We start from the raw sequence: 17,370 nt of genomic DNA on the forward strand, positions 1-17,370 counted from the left end.
GCATTAATTTGAATCATTATGTGTAATTTTGCATCTCCTTTCAAAAAGTAACAAGAATAATTGTTAATTTCTATGTTAATATGCCTAAAAATATTAAATGATCTCTTCAACCCAAATGTTTGAAACATTGGTCAAGATGTTTGTTAAACAATAGTTTTAGCACATCATTCAAACATATAATTGAAAGGTGAGGTTTTATTCCTTGAGATTGTGTTGAGCTTCTTCAGAATAATGTAGAAAAACAGAGGGTGACAAATTCTAGTGGAAGTTGCACAGAGTATTAAATAACAGGCGACTGGCAGCTCAAAACCATACCTTTGGATTGAGTGGGTGCATTTGACAGTGCAGTCCCCAATCTGCATTTTGTCTCTTTTGAGAAGAATACATGGTGAGTAGTGAATTTGATTGATACATTGAAAACTAAAAGTAAATTGTTTAACTGGCAAGCATTGTTTTAAGTATTTGAATAGTGGGAAGTGAGGAGTTAAAATGTAGGTGGTGATTTTCCTGTAATTTCTTGTGAAGGTAAGGGGATTGTGCAGGTGAATGAGCATTGAACCAGGGTATTGCAGAAGGAATGGTGTCTTTGGTATGCTGAAAGGGAAAAAGACATGGAAGATGGGTTTGGTGGTGGCATTATGACGGAGCTGGTGAAGCATAATTCATCAAATGTAATTGTGCGGTAAGTGAAGAGAAAGTTAACCCTACAATGATTCTGGAAAAATCTAGGTTTTTCAACTATCTTTTTTAGGGAGATTAGTAGTTCACTTCTTTTGACCGTCCAGCAACTTTCTGGCACAAATGGCCAGCTATACTGAATTAAGTCAGAAAGAAATTTAACTTTATATGCTATCCCGTACCAAAGCTACATTCTACTACTGAAAAAATAAATCAAAATGCAATTTCATTCAAATCTGTTATTGTATTTTTATTGGAAATCTGTTCTTTGTTGTTTTTATCATGTTAACTTGGTAAGAATACGTAATTGGTGTTTTTATTTTGTTTTATTTTGAAGCAGTGCCGTCTTCAACTTTGACTTGTATTAATATTGCCTGATAGAGTCATAGAGTCATACTGATGTACAGCATGGAAACAGACCCTTCGGTCCAACCTGTCCATGCCGACCAGATATCCCAACCCAATCTAGTCCCACCTGTCAGCACCTGGCCCATATCCCTCAAAACCCTTCCTATTCATATATCCATCCAAATGCCTCTTAAATGTTGCAATTGTACCAGCCTCCACCACATCCTCTGGCAGCTCATTCCATACACGTACCACCCTCTATGTAAAAAAGTTGCCCCTTAGGTCACTTTTATATCTTTCCCCTCTCACCCTAAACCTATGCCCTCTAGTTCTGGACTCCCCGACTCCAGGGAAAATACTTTGTCTATTTATCCTATCCATGCCCCTCATAATTTTGTAAACCTCTGTAAGGTCATCCTTCAGCCTCTGATGCTTCAGCGAAAACAGCCCCAGTCTGTTCAGCCGCTCCCTGTAGCTCAGATCCTCCAACCCTGGCAACATCCTTGTAAATCTTTTCTGAACCCTTTCAAGTTTCACAACATCTTTCTGACAGGAAGGAGACCAGAATTGCATGCAATATTCCAACAGTGGCCTAACCAATGTCCTGTACAGCTGCAACATGACTTCCCAACTCCTGTACTGACCAATAAAGGAAAGCCTTACTGGAGTCCATATAGATCACATCTACTGCTCCGCCCTCTTCAACCTTCTTTGTTACTTCTTCAAAAAACTCAATCAAGTTTGTGAGACATGATTTCCCACGCACAAAGCCATGTTGACTATCCCGAATCAGTCCTTGCCTTTCCAAATACATGTACATCCTGTCCCTCAGGATTCCCTCCAACAATTTGCCCACCACTGAGGTCAGGCTCACTGATCTATAGTTCCCTGGCTTGTCTCTACCGCCCTTCTTAAACAATGGCACCACATTTGTCAAACTCCAGTCTTTTGGCACCTCACCTGTGACTATCGATGATATAAATATCTTAGCAAGAGGCCCAGCAATCACTTCCCTAGCTTCCCACAGAGTTCTTGGGTATGCCCGATCACGTCCTGGGGTTTTATCCACTTTTAACTGTTTCAAGACATTCAGCACTTCCTCGTCTGTAATCTGGACAGTTGATGAATATCACTTATAGATTATGCAAACCTGTTTGCTTCTTGCATGAAACCGTTCTTTAAAAATCGTACCAAAAATATTTTTGAAAACATTTTTTATTGTCTTCATAGAGAAGCGTCTCAGAAAACTCTCTGGTAGCCATGGATTTCTCTGGACACAAAGGAAGAGTAATTGAAAACCCTATGGAGGCACTTACAGTAGCTACTGAGGAGGGGTTGGCATGGCGGGTAAAGTATTGGTTTGAACATAGCCAACACATGATGTTTTGGTTTATATTAGGTTGTGAAAGTAATTCAGAATAATTTAAAGCATTCTACATTTTAATGTACTATAGGATCTGTTTATCATGATTGATGTTGGCCATTAGCCCCCAAATGGTTGGTGCAGTTGACAGTTGAGTATAACAGACGATAGTAGTCTCTGATGAGTACGGTTTCATGATTTTAAAAATGAATTACAGAGCAATGATGTTTAACTCTCAGTACCTATGCAAGAATCAGTTGATCACTTTTTTTTTAAAAGGTGTAAGCGGTACTGTACCTTTGCAGAGAGTTGAAAGCTAGCAAGGACTTGAGTGGCCCAGAGAGTCCGAAACAAGGTAACAGTGTAACACTTGGTCAGAACAGCTAGCACTGGCTGGGTTGCTATGAGACAAAAAAATAAAGTTCAAATTCAGCTAATCTATTTAAATTATGCCCTAAGATACCAAACTCCAATCAAGTTTGAATTTGGTATTTTGACAATATTAAAACCAATGAAATGGTCTAATGTTTCGGGGTTTAAAACTGAAAAAAAAATTGGTTGAGGAAAACTGCCAAAAATACTAACAGATGTAAGCTGCTAGAGAGAACTCTCTGAGACATACCTTTCTGGAGAAGGAGTTTGCATAGAAAAAAAAAATCAACCTTGACCTGGAGTCCAAATCTACAGAGGCAGATACAAAGAGAAAATTTGACAGCTGACTAGTTTTGAAATTTGAATTTTTCTGTAAATCTTAATCAAGGGTTTTATCAGACCAGTATTGTAGAGGGGAAGGTAAAAGATAGGTTTAGATAAATGAGTTATAAATAGTTATTCATTAATTATTCTCTGTTAGATTTTTAAAAATAAAGTTAATTTTCACTTTAAATAGTTACTTTTGAGATAGTTCTTTACCTCTTGAATTTTCATAGATTACAGCATGGAATGAATGTTTTCTGTTTTGCTGGTTTATATTAACAGGGCGGGGGGGAGGGGTTTACCCTGCGTCATAACAACCTTGATTAAAATAAAATTGTTCTTCAAAGTCCATTATATATGGAGTGCTTTGGTATGTTTGAGAACTGTGACCAGGTATTACAGCATATAAAGCCAAAAAATAAACAAGAATCAGTTGGTTCACATTTCATGTCTGAGTTGTCTTCACAAGCTGCCTCATCTGAATATATATTTTGTTTTTTTTTGTTTTGGTTTATAGTTTTTCAGCACTTATAAGTGAAGTAGAAGTAAAGTTGCTTTTGTCCTGCCTGTCCATACAGCTGCTCTCTCATGAGAGAAGATTGTTGGTGATTTAACGTAAGGGTCACCATTCTTTTGGTGAGGGCAGAAGTAGAGAAGGAGAATCCTTTGTGGTATTTTCAGCTGGTGTGGAAACTGAACCCAGTGTTAGTGTCAGTCTGTTTTGTAAATCGGCATGTGGAAAATAGGAGTTAATGATTTCTTTACGAACTCCTGAATGTTTCTTCTTTCATATGAAGCATGGTCATTTTACTTTGCTCCTTTCATTGCTCTTAATCAAAATCAGACTTCTGTGTAGAGAATATTCAAGTCATTGTCAGATAGAGTGACATTGCCCAACATACAATAACTGGGGTATCCATGTGATTCTTTGCGGTTAACTAGGATCAGCTAAGAATATTCAGTAACTTATCAGTAATATTAGTTAGGTAAAAGGGAGGACTTCTGCAGATTCTGGAAATCAGAGTCAAGATTAGAGTGGTGCTGGAAAAGCACAGCAGGTCAGGCAGCATCCAAGGAGCAGGAAAATAAACGCTTCAGGCAAACGCCCTTCACCAGGAATTAGTTACTATTAGTCAATATTAGGTACCCATTCATGTACTGAACTCTGTAGATTAATATGACAACAATTCAAAATTTATCCTCGAGAAATAATGGTACCACTAGAAGCAATTAGTTTCAATTTGCACACGTTCTAATTATTATAAGCAAGCGACATATTCCAGTGTAACTCTGAGGTAATTGTATAGAATAGCATACAAGTGACTTTAGGCTTGTAATTCAAGTTGGATATGTTTAATAAAGAAATTGATATTTTAAAATGTAAATTCTTGTAAAAACAGAGGAGAAGCTGTCATCGTTTGAACGCATATGGAAGTCCAACCACATCGCAGAGCACTACATCATGTCAAGGTTGTTTCACTATATACTTTGTGCAGCAAGTATGATATTGCATGAGTCAAGCAAATTATTGATGTCAGTTCATTTTAAATGAAATATATTTGCTGATCCACTTAAGATCATGGATAATAGTAGAAAGAATATTAAACAATTGAAGACTATTTGCTAAAATTCAAAACTTCAAGTTTTTGTCTATTATGTTGTGACTGTGCTGGGTTAAGTTACTTTTGAGACATAGCTAAATGAATATGTTTTATGCTAATTCTATGATTTTATTTAGAAATTCATTTTTTCCATTATAATTTAGCCATTCATAGGATGCAGCTATGGTTTCATCACCGACTCTCCAGAGATGAAGCTCAAAAACTATTAGAACAACAAGGCCTTGTAGATGGGTAAGCATCAATTTAAGCATAAAGGAATATTATGATTGGATGAGACATTGTGTCCATAATTATAATAACAAGTGTTTCCAGCTAGTTTGATTTAGGAAATTGTTTACAAGAACATATAAATGCTTCTAATTTACATACATTTATGATTGCTTTCATTTAAAGGTTTTATGAAAAAGTAGAGTTGATATTGATCTTTTGGCCTTTTAGAGCCAAGTCTTTAAAATGTTGATCATTAAGTGTTAGTATAAATTTAGTTGAGATTCAGCCTCCTACATGAGTTGATTTTCTTATGTAAAGATTTAATAATGATTGTTTGGTAGTCTTGGCTTATTACTCATTTGTTAATATTGAGGCCTTCCCTTCTAAACTATCTTTATATGTCACTTAATTAAAAAAAGGCATACTTTTAACTCTTTCCTCCACTTTATGTAGCCATTTTGGTTGGGTTCACAATATCAGTGTTGCATCTTGATGCTTTTCTTGTATTTTGATAGAAATATTTATATTCTAGATATACAATTTGAGTTGTATAAAGAAGGTACATTTTTAACCATTAACATTTCATGTTCATTTAGTTTTTTTTAATTTGCAGATATTGGATTCTTTGTTATTGCTACTTTTGAAATATATGCCTTAATATGTGAGATTTGGATTAGCAATTGAAAATATTCAGAGCCCTGCATCAAACTTAGTTTTTTTCATAACCTTTGTCCCAATAGAAAAAAAACACTCTAAAACGATTGTTTTTGGTATTAAATAAAATGTACTTACATAATAATTTGACTGTAGGTAAACCTTACAATATGATATCCTGGAACATCAACTGAACATTACTTCTCAGTTTATTGGAAACATATATTTAGATTTATACTTTAATCTCCACTACCTGATATTTGAAACTTGGCTTTGGGTGAGTGGAATGGCATTGGAAGTGGATTTGTGATGTCCTTGATTGTTTTAGCTTTCAAAATGAAGTTTGCGCCATTAGAAAACAGACGGTAGGAAGCTTGTTTGTTAAGAATTGTGAATTTTTTTATCGCATACAAGACTTAATAATTATTTGCTGTTGGCGGCAGGGTGGGGAAAGATGGATTTTGCACCCAAAATGAAGGATGTCAGTGATCAATAAAGAATGTGCTTTGGTTTTGATTACCCAGTTCTGGCAACAAGCAAATTGAGTGGAAAATGGTACACATGAAGACAGAGTAAAATATCTGTATTCGTCATTAACATTCTATTTTAGGACCAATATGAGAAGCATGCTCAAATCACACCACTCTTTTCATTCCATGCTCAAGACCAGCAGATTTTTCTTAGTGAACAATGATTCTGTTCAAACATTCTTTACTGTGACCTAATGATTACGAAGAGCTTGGCTTTCAATCAATTGATTTCATCATGGAAATCAGCATAACCAGAGAGGAAAGAATGTTTTGTCTCATCAATGTGGCCTGGGTTGAAGCTTTGTTTGCAGAAATCCTAGAGTAGAGAGCCACTACATCACCAAATCATAAATTTACTTCTAATTTTGAGTTCTTGAATCATATAATAACCTCAAAGGAAATGCAACTTTACAGAAGAAATCTGTCTTCTACAGATTGTGTTGTACTTGCATTGTGAGATGTTAATTTCATATGGCATCACAGAAGGTTGTTTCAAGACAGATCACATGGCAGAAAAATTCATGGATAGCAAGTCAGCATTGAGTGTTAAGAAATATCATGATTTATGTAAAGAGAGGGATTATCAGGAAGTTAACACAACTGGAGAAACAATTAAAAATTAAGAAAAGGTTATGGAGGATTGTCTTGAATAATAGTTAAGACAGGATGAATCTGTCATGAGGAATTGAGAGAAAGATGGCTTTCATCAAAGTTTGAGAGAAGGCAAATTGTCAACAGAATAGGCAGCTCTGAGGAGCAAGACCGCTCCATATTACCACTTTTCAGGAAGGCCGCCACCCTTAACTTTGCAGTTGCAGATCATCTTTGGACCGAGGACCCCAGAGCTGGAAGTCCTGCCTCTTGTGTGCTATCTGACAGGCACTCAAAGAGAAACAACTCTTTCAATGTGGGAGAAGAGGTGGCTACTGCAAATACTATACTGATCCAAAGCCTAGGAACATCATGAACTGAGACACCAATAAATGATGGCAAGATTGTGATGGTAGGGTGAAGGCCATTGGGGAGAGCAGAGTTTGACCTCAAAGGAATCCAGACGGATAAAAACAGTAATTTTTGAAGGAAAGTGCCAGATGTTTGGGAGTTCTGTGTTGAAATGCAAAATATGAGGCGGACTAGTTTCACTGGGTTTCCTTTTGCAAAGTAAATAGGTCTCAGCATATCGCTTTTTGCCGATTACAGGTCTATTGATCAGATACTGAGTGCCTGACAATGATGGAAGCCCCCCTGGGTGCCATCTTTTCAGGCTTTGTTCTCAGTGATTTCTCCATCTGTTACTCTGAGTATCTGCAGTGGCGACTGGAACCCTTGCTTGATTGCATGAATTGTAGTGTGCAAAGCTTCGCTGCTTTGTAATCTCCCACTTGATTAAATACACCCACCATCTCCATGCCATCCCCACCCACAACCAGTTCACAACATTTCATTGGAACCCAGTGAATTGAAGAAGGGTTACAGGCATCAATGAAATTATATTTCTTCTGTCCACTCTGCTGTCAGCTCTACTGAGAATTTTCTGCTCTCTAAAGTCTTACTTAAGATTTTTAGCGTCTGCAGTATTTTGCTTTTGTTGGGGAAAAAAATCAAGGAATGTTGGAATACACTCAAAACCAAAGAAGCTGTGAAGGCCAAGTTGACAGAGTCTGCGGAGGAATTTGTAGACAAGGATAAGGTTTTTAAATTTAATCCACTTGGATCAGAACAACAATATTGGGAGTAATGGTTGAGCAGGAATTACATTTGGGATTTCTTGTGGAATTTCACACAGCTCTCAAGTTGTGAAGTGAAAGATCATGAGATTGTTCTTTGCAACACAGAATAAATTGAGACTCAAAATGACAAGTCTGGATTAATGCTTAAAATTGGAAAGTAGGAAATAATTATTGAGGCAAGTAGTTTTGTCAATGAACAGGATGTTGGGTTATACAATAGCTCTGGATTGAATGGGTCTCAAGGCTTTAAGCATTTTGATTCAGCTTAAGCAGATGGTCAGGGAGAAAATGGAGTTGGTGATGACAGCAGAGTTTTTTGGTAGTTTGCAAACATACAAACAAACAAATTCAGAGCAGAAGTAGTCCACGTGATCTATCTAGCCTGCTCTAACACTCAGTAAGATTCTGCCTGATCTGATTAGTTTCTCCCTGTCCTCTAAGTTCTCACTGTCTTCTTGAGAATCTTAACTATCTGTGTTTTAAGGAAGAATGTTTCAAAGACCCAAAACCCTCAGAAGAAAATTTCTCCTCATTTCTGTTATAAATGGGTGACATTTATTTTGAAACAGTGAGAAATAATAGTAGATGCTCCCATAAGAGCAAACATCCTTTCTACAACCACCGTATTAAGACCCTTTAGGACCTTGTAAGTTTCAATCAACTCCCCTCTTATTGTGCAAAACCCGAGTAGATACAATTCTAGTTTATCTTGTCTTACCTCATGAAACAAATTGCCTATTTCAGGTATTAGTCAACTAAACCTTCTCTAAACTGCTTTGAACATACTAACATCCTTTCTTAAACAAGGAGATCAATGCTGTACAAAATACTTCACACATGGGCTCACCAGTGTTCTGTATAACTGAAGCATGACCACCATACCTTATTTTCAATTCCTTTCACAATAAGTATGACATTCTATTAGCCTTCCTAGTTACTGGTGTACATACAAACTAATGCATTGCAACTAAAGCATTTGGACACCCACGTCCCTGTGTGTTTCAGATCCTGCAATCTCTTACCTTTCAGATAATTGGCTTTTTAAAAAATTCTTTCTGCAACAGTGTAGTCCCTGAAGAGTACTGTATCATGATTTTAAAAATGAATACTTAGCAATGACGCTTGTCACTCAGTAGCCATGCAAGAATCTATTGGTCACTTATATATAAAAAAAGTTATTCAAAGTCTATTGTATATGAAGAGACTTCATACATTCAAAAACTGTGAGCAGGCATTACAGTGTATGCACTCTGACACCCAGCTCTTTGTACATCTCAGAGTCTGCAATCTTTTGGCATTTAGATGATGGGTTTTTCTTTGAATTCTTTCTGCCAAGATAAGCTGTTTCACATTTTTCTATATTATACTCCATTTGCTAACTCACTCAACCTCCAATGTCCCTTTATAAATTTTGTATGTGATCTTCACAATTTACTTTCCTCCTATTGTTATGATGCGGAGGTTGAATCACTCTGTTAATTAAAACTAAAACACCCAGAGAAGCTCGCCTCACCTTGTAATCTGTTAAAACTGAGTTAGTGAATGAGTGAAAGAAAATCCCTGGTTTTCACTGTTTAAAGAAAAAAAAACAATTTATTTTCCTAACAGTGAGCATTAAACAAAAACTATTAACAAATCCAAGCACATTTTTCTCTTAACTAATCCCAACTCTACTAAAATGCTGCTCCAATAACACAATTATTAAACAATAAATTAATGTAAACTCTTAATCTTACAATCTCTTATGCTGTCTTCCTTCAGGTCTTCCCAATCTGCTGCTTCTTTCTGTCCTTATGATCCCATTGATTTTCTCCCTGGACTGTCTTTTATAATTTTTCCTTTTTGCTGTGAGTGTTTTTGTATAAAATTTCTTGGTACTTTTAATAAATGATGCCTTCTGAGAGATTTTTGTGAGAGTGTTGAGATGTTCACTTCTTTGGCTGGCAGTCAACTCTGATTAATTTTCAAAATCCCCTTCCTTTAACAAGCCCAAGCCTCATACCCTGTCATTGGTCTGATGTTGTTAATAAAATCAAATTCAAATTTTTGGTATCCTGACATAATTTAAATTAATTGGCTAATTAAAATACGGTTGCCTTAACATCAAAGTGCAACCTCAAGCTGATTGTTGCATATTATCAATTCTCAGCACTCTCTACACCTGTCAGCTTGTCACAGGCATTTGTGCTATCAATCTCTCAGCTCAGAAAAGACACTTTTCTTTTAAAGTGACCATACACACTTTCGACTTTATAACAGTATCATCAGTAAATTTGGCAACCATACCTGCAGTCTCTTCATTGAAGTCACCTGTACATACTATAAATAGTTAAAGTTCCCAGATCACTCATTAAATGTTCCAATTTGAAAAGACCCATTTATGTACACTTCGTTTTCTGGCATTTAGCCGATCTTACATCCATGACAATTGGTTGCACCTGACACCATGAGCTTTTTACGTTCTGCATTAACTATTGATATAGCATCTTATCAAATGACTTCTGGAAACCCATGTACAATTTAACAACTGATTCCCTTTAATCCACAGCTGATGATATTTCTTCAGAAAACTCCAATAACCTTGAGTTCTTTCCAAGAGCTCCTGCTGTGAAGTCTCAAATAATACCTTCTGCAAGTTTCCCTAAACAGATGTGAAGCTAACTGACCTGTAGTTTTCTGCTTCTGATCCTTCTTGAATAAAGAAGTTACATTTGGTATTTTTCGAGATTTAGGAAAAGTTTCTTGAAAATTTTCAAAAATTCCTAATTATCTCACTAACCAATTAATTTAAGACACTAGGTTGAAATCTAGTTGGATCCATCTCCAGTGGTTTGTTCGGCACTACTTCCCTGGTTATTGTAATTTTCTGGAGTACCTACCTTTGATTCATTTCCTGATTTACAGCTAACTCTAGGATCTTTTATAGTGACGACCGATATAAAATTCCTGGCCAATTTATGTGTTGTCTCCTTATTTTCCATTACTTATTCCCAATGCTTGTTTTCTATTGGATCTCTTTTTTGTTTCCAAGAAGTTATAGAAACCTACAATATGCTTTTGTATTCCTGGCTCGATTTATAAAAGTTTCTAATTTTTTTTTTCCCATATTAAACTTGGCCTTTTTTTTAGCTTCTATTCAATTTCTGACCCGTCTCTGGAAATAAATGCTTTTACTTTTAAGATTTTTACAATCTTTAACTTCTTTATCAAACCATGATTACTGGGTCCACTCTTGAAAATTTTCCTGCTCAATGGAATGTACTAATATTTGTACTGTTAAATTTCCTTTTAAATGCCTAAAGCTGCATCTCTGTTGAACGACTTTAAAACTTCAGATCATTTTGATTTCATTAAGTTTAAAAACAAACTTGTCTCAGACACATTCTTTTTTCCGTCAAGCTCACATGTAAAATAGAGTCATAATATGATCATTGCTACCTCAGATGTTTTCATTTTGAGATCTTTAATTAGTCCTATCTCATTTTACAGTACTACATCTAGGCTGCTCTTTTATTGGCTTTAGAATGTGCTAGTCTGAGAATCTATCCTGAAAATATTCTATGAATTCTCATCTACACAACCACTACTTACTTGCGTTTTCCAGTATATACATAGTGGCTCAGTGGTCAGCACTGCTGCCTCACAGCGCCAGGGACCCAGGTTCAACTCCCACCTTGGGCAACTGTCTGTGTGGAGCTTGCACATTCTCCCAGTGTCTGCATGGGTTTCTTCCCACAATCCAAAGATGTGCAGGTTATGTGAATTGGCTGTGCTAAATTGCCCATAGTATTGGGTGCATTAGTCAGGGGTAAATATAGGGGAGTGGGTCTGGGTGGGTTGCTCTTCGGAGGGTCAATGTGGACTTGTTGGGCTGAAGGGTCTGTTTCAATACTGTTGGGAATCTAATCGAAATCTAAAATATGTAGATTAAAAGTCCTTCATGATTCTCTTCATACCATTCTGACCAACTCCCATTATTTCTTCCCTTTATACTGAGTGCTACCATATGTTACTTTTGGGGGCCTGTTTATCACTCCCACAAGAGGCATCTTGCTTTTTTTAACATTTCTCATTTCCTATCCAAACTACTTCTACATCCTGGTTTCCTGAATGCAAGCCATTCATCTCTATTGTGCTAATATGATCACCAATATGACCTTCTCCTTTCTCTAGTTTTTTGTCCTTCTTAAATGTCATGTATCTTTCAATTTTCAGGTCCCAATCCATGTAATCTTGCAACCATGTCTCTAATGATGATCATATCATCTTATTTATTTCTATTTGTGCTATAAGTTCATGTTTTATTTCAAATGCAAAATGCATTCAGATTCAAAGTCTTCAGGTTTTTCCTTTTATTGTTTTTATAACTGTAAGACCATAAGACATAGGAACAGAATTGGATCATTTTAGACCACTGAATCTGCTCCGCTACTCAATGAGATCATTAGCTCTATTGATAATCCCCAACTCCACTTTCCTGCCATTCTCCATAACCCTCGATTCCCGTAATGATTAAAAAATCTATCTATTTCAGCCTTGAATAAGCTTAATGACCCAGCCTTGACACCCTCTACAGTAAAGAATTTCACAGATTCATTGAGAGAAAAAAAAAACGCCTTGTCATCACTGCCTTAATTAAGTGATTCTGTTGAGATTATGTTGTCTTGCCCAAAAGGGGAAACAACATCTCACCATCTACTCTTTTGAACCCCCAAGAAGGTCTTCACTCATTCTTCTAAATTCCAGTAAGTACCAGCCCAACTGATTCAATCTCTCTTAATTAAAAATCCCTACTCTCTGGAATCAGTTGAGGGAAACTCTTTCAGATTGTCTATAATGTGAGCATATTTTTCCTTAGATAAGGGACCAAAACTGCTCACAGAATTCCAGATGTGGTTTGATTAGTGCCTCACAGTTTTAGCAAGACCTTCCTTTTTTTTGTACTGCATTCCATTTGAAAGAAAACCATCAGTGCATTTGTCTTCCCTATTATTTACTGAACCTATAAATTGGATTTTGTGATACACGCACAAGAATCCCTGGATCTATCTGTGCTGTAGCTTTCTGCAGTGTTTACCTATTTAATATTCAGCTCTGCTATTCTTCCTGTCAAAGTCTATAATCTCATGTTTACCATTTTGTATTCTATCTCCCTAACATTTGTCTACTCACCCAACCTGTCTATCTCCCTCCATAGGCTTGGTTAGTAATTCTGACTACTTGGCTCTCTGCCTATTTTGGTGTTATCCTTGTTGATTTACTCATAGACTTGTAAGTTCTATCTCTTTTTGTCATGGTCTGTTGATCATTTCCTGCCTTAATACCTTTCTCTTCATGAAGCCTTGATACCTTTCCCTTCGGTCTTGATTCTACTCATTAACTTATCACTTCTTCCCAAATTTGATCCCTTTTCCCCCATGAGTTAAAGTTTTCAGATAAACAACAATTTATAAATAACAAAGATTTATTTTCCTTCTTATCATCCCACGTAGGATGTTTTTACTACGGGACAGTCAAAGTAACCAGAAAAGTTTTGTTTTGTCACTATGCCATTGTCAGAAGATAAGGCATTTTCAGATTGTACCGGTAAGTAGTTGGAGACAAAAGCTCAATTTGAATTATTTATACCAACAGATTATGGGCCTGTGTTTCACAATGAACGATTCTCAAATGACAAAACTGCCATTTTAATATGCCATCTTGATAAGATGATGGTTTTCAAAGAAAACATACTATTTCATTCTCTTTAACTGTCATAGTTTACAAAGTTCAACCTTCAAAGTGTATCTTAAGTCATTAGCATGTTCAAGAATCTTCAGCTGTTTAATAGTTGCCAGAAATGATGATGGATGCACTTTGAAAAATAGCAGCATGCTAACATCTACAGGTTTTGTACTAGTATTAGGTTTTGATCACCTAACAAGAATTCCCATATCTGAATATAGACAAAATATAACTAATACTTGTTCTAGTGCAGAGGCTTTGGATTCTTAACAGTTACAGAATATGCTGCAGGATCCATTTGTTTGGGTTCTGTAGTGATTATAATGATAACAGCCAGCTGGACTTTAAAGAATGAGTTCCCTGATTGGTGCTGGTAATCTGGTCCAATCAGGGACCCCTGGCTGACAGATTAAAAAAAAGAGTGTCAAAGATTATGACACTCAGCTGACTAGGAAGAGCAGTACTAGAGTTGAGGACTTTTCATTTGTAAATAAAGTATGATTTGGTGACGGAATACTGGCGTCAGTGGAGTCATTTAAGATTTGCTGAGAGGAAAATAAATAGAGAAACGTGGAATATTGAAAGTGACTCTGTAATCCATATGTCCAGTAATAAATGTAATAATCTTCAAGTACACACTCTCAAAAAAATTTTTTTTTTCTTAACCTTATGTTGAAAATCTCACACAAGTATTGTCTTTTTCAAAGTAAGCAAAGTTAGAAAATTCCATCATTCCTCAGGGCTGACCATAGACTGGAATCATATATATTATATGTATCCTGGAAGCACTACATCAGTGGTGACACCACGATGTTCAGAAGCTAGACTTCATTGAAACTGGGTTCCTGCCACTGGAAGATGAGAGGAAAGACTCCCACGTTCAAAAATGTTTTATATGCTTTCAACAGCAAACATGCTCTTCTGATATTGGTTCTCAAGTTGCATCAGGGAGAAGCTCTAGAACAGTGTCTTACAAACTGTGGGTCATCGCCCTCAGTGGGGTCACTGGCCAAATGTTTGGAATTGTGATCTGCAGTGCAGCAATAGCTGTGTGAATCTTGGGCCAAATGCTAAGAACTATGCAGCCTTTTTAAGTTTCACAGTTTTTGAAATAAATAAAAGTGCCATAAAAGCCTGATCTTACAGACCTGAATCTTCTCCTAAAACTCACTTGTTACTTAAAGCTCCAGTGTATTAAACAGCTTTTGCTCCCTGCTGACTCTCATTAGCCCTCTTCCCCTCATTTTCTCACAGGAATGTGATATAAGTATTAAGAGGCCCTGATAAGAAAAGCTTTGGGAAGCACTGAATAGTGAAAGGCCTCAACAGAATAGATGTTGAGAAGATGTTTCCAATAGACACTAAGACCCGAGGGGCCAGCCTTAGAGCAAAGGGAAAACTTTTTAGAATGAAGATAAGGAGAAACTTCTTCAGCCACAGAATGGTGCATCTGTGGAATTCATGTCACAGAAGGCTGTGGAGGCCAGGTCTTTGAGTATATTTAAGACTAAGACAGGTTCTTGAGGATCAAAGGTTATGGGGAGAAAGTGGGAGAATGGGGTTGAGAGACTTATCAGCCATGATTGAATGGCAGAGCAAACTCTACGGGCTGAATGGCCTAATTTCTGCTCCAAATTCTTATGATCATAAGCTATAGTACTCAGCTAAGGAAGTTGCTCATTAAAGTTTATTTACATGTAAATAAGGACACTTGTAACCTGACAGATATATTGCAGGATGTCCCAAAAGTGCAAAGGGAGGACAGGCAATTTTAAGACAGAATACCCAGAAAAGTGATGTAAATTTCTTAACACAAAAATTCCTTCCCTCAATAATGTATCAGAAATAGGCTGTAGGGGGATAAAAACCAAATTCACAGGAAACTAATTACGGCTACCAACAATTGATTGCCTGTTGAATGGGATCATAAATAAAAGGTGTTCTTTTGGAATTGATAAAGTGTGCTGTATTCTTTGCACAAGTTATAAAAAAAGGAAAAACTTGATATTTGCTGCTTTCGTAGCCAGAACATAATTATTTGTCCAATTTTATTCACCATTGGATTCATCTTTTAATTAAAAGCAGTTGAATGCTAATAACAATTTGAGAGATTTTCTCACTATTACATAAAGACCAGATGATTTTCTATCCATTTCATTGGGACAATTGCTTCAGAATAACCAGTCCATGAGAATAGGTTGAGAGGAGGCAGGACCTCCATGAGCTATGGCTGGTATGAAGGTTGAACCAATGCTGTTGGCTTTAATTCAGACCACCTGTAGTCACCTAGCCAACTGAGTTAATCTACACCTTAAGAGATGTTTTGTCATTCACTAAGTAAGTCCTGTGGAAGATGTTACAGCTTGTTCAGAAAAAAAAACTTTAAACTTCCACCACTGAGAATTGTTTTATTGAAGTTTTTACAGAGTTGCAATTATGAAATATTACAGAATAACAGGGTTGAGTTATACAGAAATTATTGCATAATTACAACTGCATTGGAATTTTCTCATCAACTGCTATGTAATCAATGCAGCTAGAAGAAGACGGAGAATCATACTATTCCCTGGATGAGGGTCACACCAAATTTACTGATCTTATCCAGCTTGTGGATTTTTATCAACTCAACAAGGGTATGCTGCCATGCAAACTGAAACACCACTGTGCTCGAATTACACTTTAATCTCTGAAGCCATCAGCTCATCTGGAATTTGTGAATAACAAATATGGTGTGGGCTCAAGATAAACAGACCAAAACTCTGCAAGGGTACTTGTTAATGTCTATTGTGTCTGAAAGCAAGTAGAAACTGAGTGGAATCAGATTGTTAACTTCATTCAAGTCAGAACCTGTGGTTGATTTCATCTGATTTGTACTTGAGGATCACTTTTTCTGTTAAAGACCAGATTATCAGAACAAAATGAATAAATGAGTATAAGCCATAATGCTCAAGGGAAGCAATCACGAGAAAACAGTACATTGAAATGGCTTATCATTCATTGCATACCATGAATATTAAAGCACAACATTTGTCAAAAGATTGATTCATCAAATGAAGAAAATGAACGTTAGGATCATTAGCAAAACAACCTCAATTGCTTCTTTCAAAGTTACCAAATATGCAGATTCAGACAAATGCCATTTTGTTTAGAAGTTGAGAACTGAGCTTTGAATTAACTTTTGGTGGATATTGTGTGTGAAGGAAATGATTGCAGTGGATTTGTATATACAGACTCGCTTTGCACAATATAATTTTAAATATCAAACATTCTTAAAATGTGTTGAGTCACTTAATGATTGTCTTTGTTTCCTTAAATATATTACAAACAATCACCTAAATTGGGTTACTGAATACTTCTGCATTGTACGAAATACGTTGACAGCAAATGTATTGTAGCAATGAAATTGACATTTTTCACAGCGACTGTATAATTACTTGATCATTTCCTTGTGAATCTCTCATCTAAATTTTCATGGTTGATTGTAAGAAGAGACTTTGCTACAAACAAAGTTTTTTTGGAGATAGATCCACATGTTATGACCAATGTAGGTTATAAATCTATTCCATGAATTAAGTCTGATGAGAACTGGCTTTACTAGGTTTTAAAATTAAAATTAACTTGTTTCTCACAAACAGTATTTGTACCTTTTTTTTAAGAAGTGTGTTAAAGAAATATTTTCATATATAAAATATTCTGATCTGACCAAAACGTTTGCCATGATATTTAAAAATAGTTCACATCATTACATCATTGTGAAAATGAATTTATTTTCCAAATATAAATCAGAAGTAATTCTGTTCTGTAGACACTGGCGA

The 17,370-nt window shown here is 36.2% G+C and overlaps 1 protein-coding gene across 6 annotated transcripts in view; it reads left to right on the top strand.

Moving 5' to 3' along the window:
• Nucleotides 1-17,142, top strand: part of LOC132817077 (growth factor receptor-bound protein 14-like) — a 141,047-nt gene extending 123,905 nt beyond the window's left edge. For all 6 annotated transcript variants that reach the window (XM_060827184.1, XM_060827188.1, XM_060827186.1 and 3 more), the window contains 5 exons: nucleotides 2,257-2,373; nucleotides 4,486-4,555; nucleotides 4,851-4,938; nucleotides 13,324-13,417; nucleotides 16,092-17,142. In XM_060827184.1, the coding sequence (XP_060683167.1) occupies nucleotides 2,257-2,373; nucleotides 4,486-4,555; nucleotides 4,851-4,938; nucleotides 13,324-13,417; nucleotides 16,092-16,238 (516 nt within the window). In that variant the 3' untranslated portion in view covers nucleotides 16,239-17,142. The remainder of the gene's footprint in view (nucleotides 1-2,256; nucleotides 2,374-4,485; nucleotides 4,556-4,850; nucleotides 4,939-13,323; nucleotides 13,418-16,091) is intronic.
• Nucleotides 17,143-17,370: the final 228 nt, after the last annotated feature.

Source organism: Hemiscyllium ocellatum, chromosome 7 (genome assembly GCF_020745735.1).
Source record: "Hemiscyllium ocellatum isolate sHemOce1 chromosome 7, sHemOce1.pat.X.cur, whole genome shotgun sequence".
Taxonomy (NCBI): Eukaryota; Metazoa; Chordata; class Chondrichthyes; order Orectolobiformes; family Hemiscylliidae; genus Hemiscyllium; species Hemiscyllium ocellatum.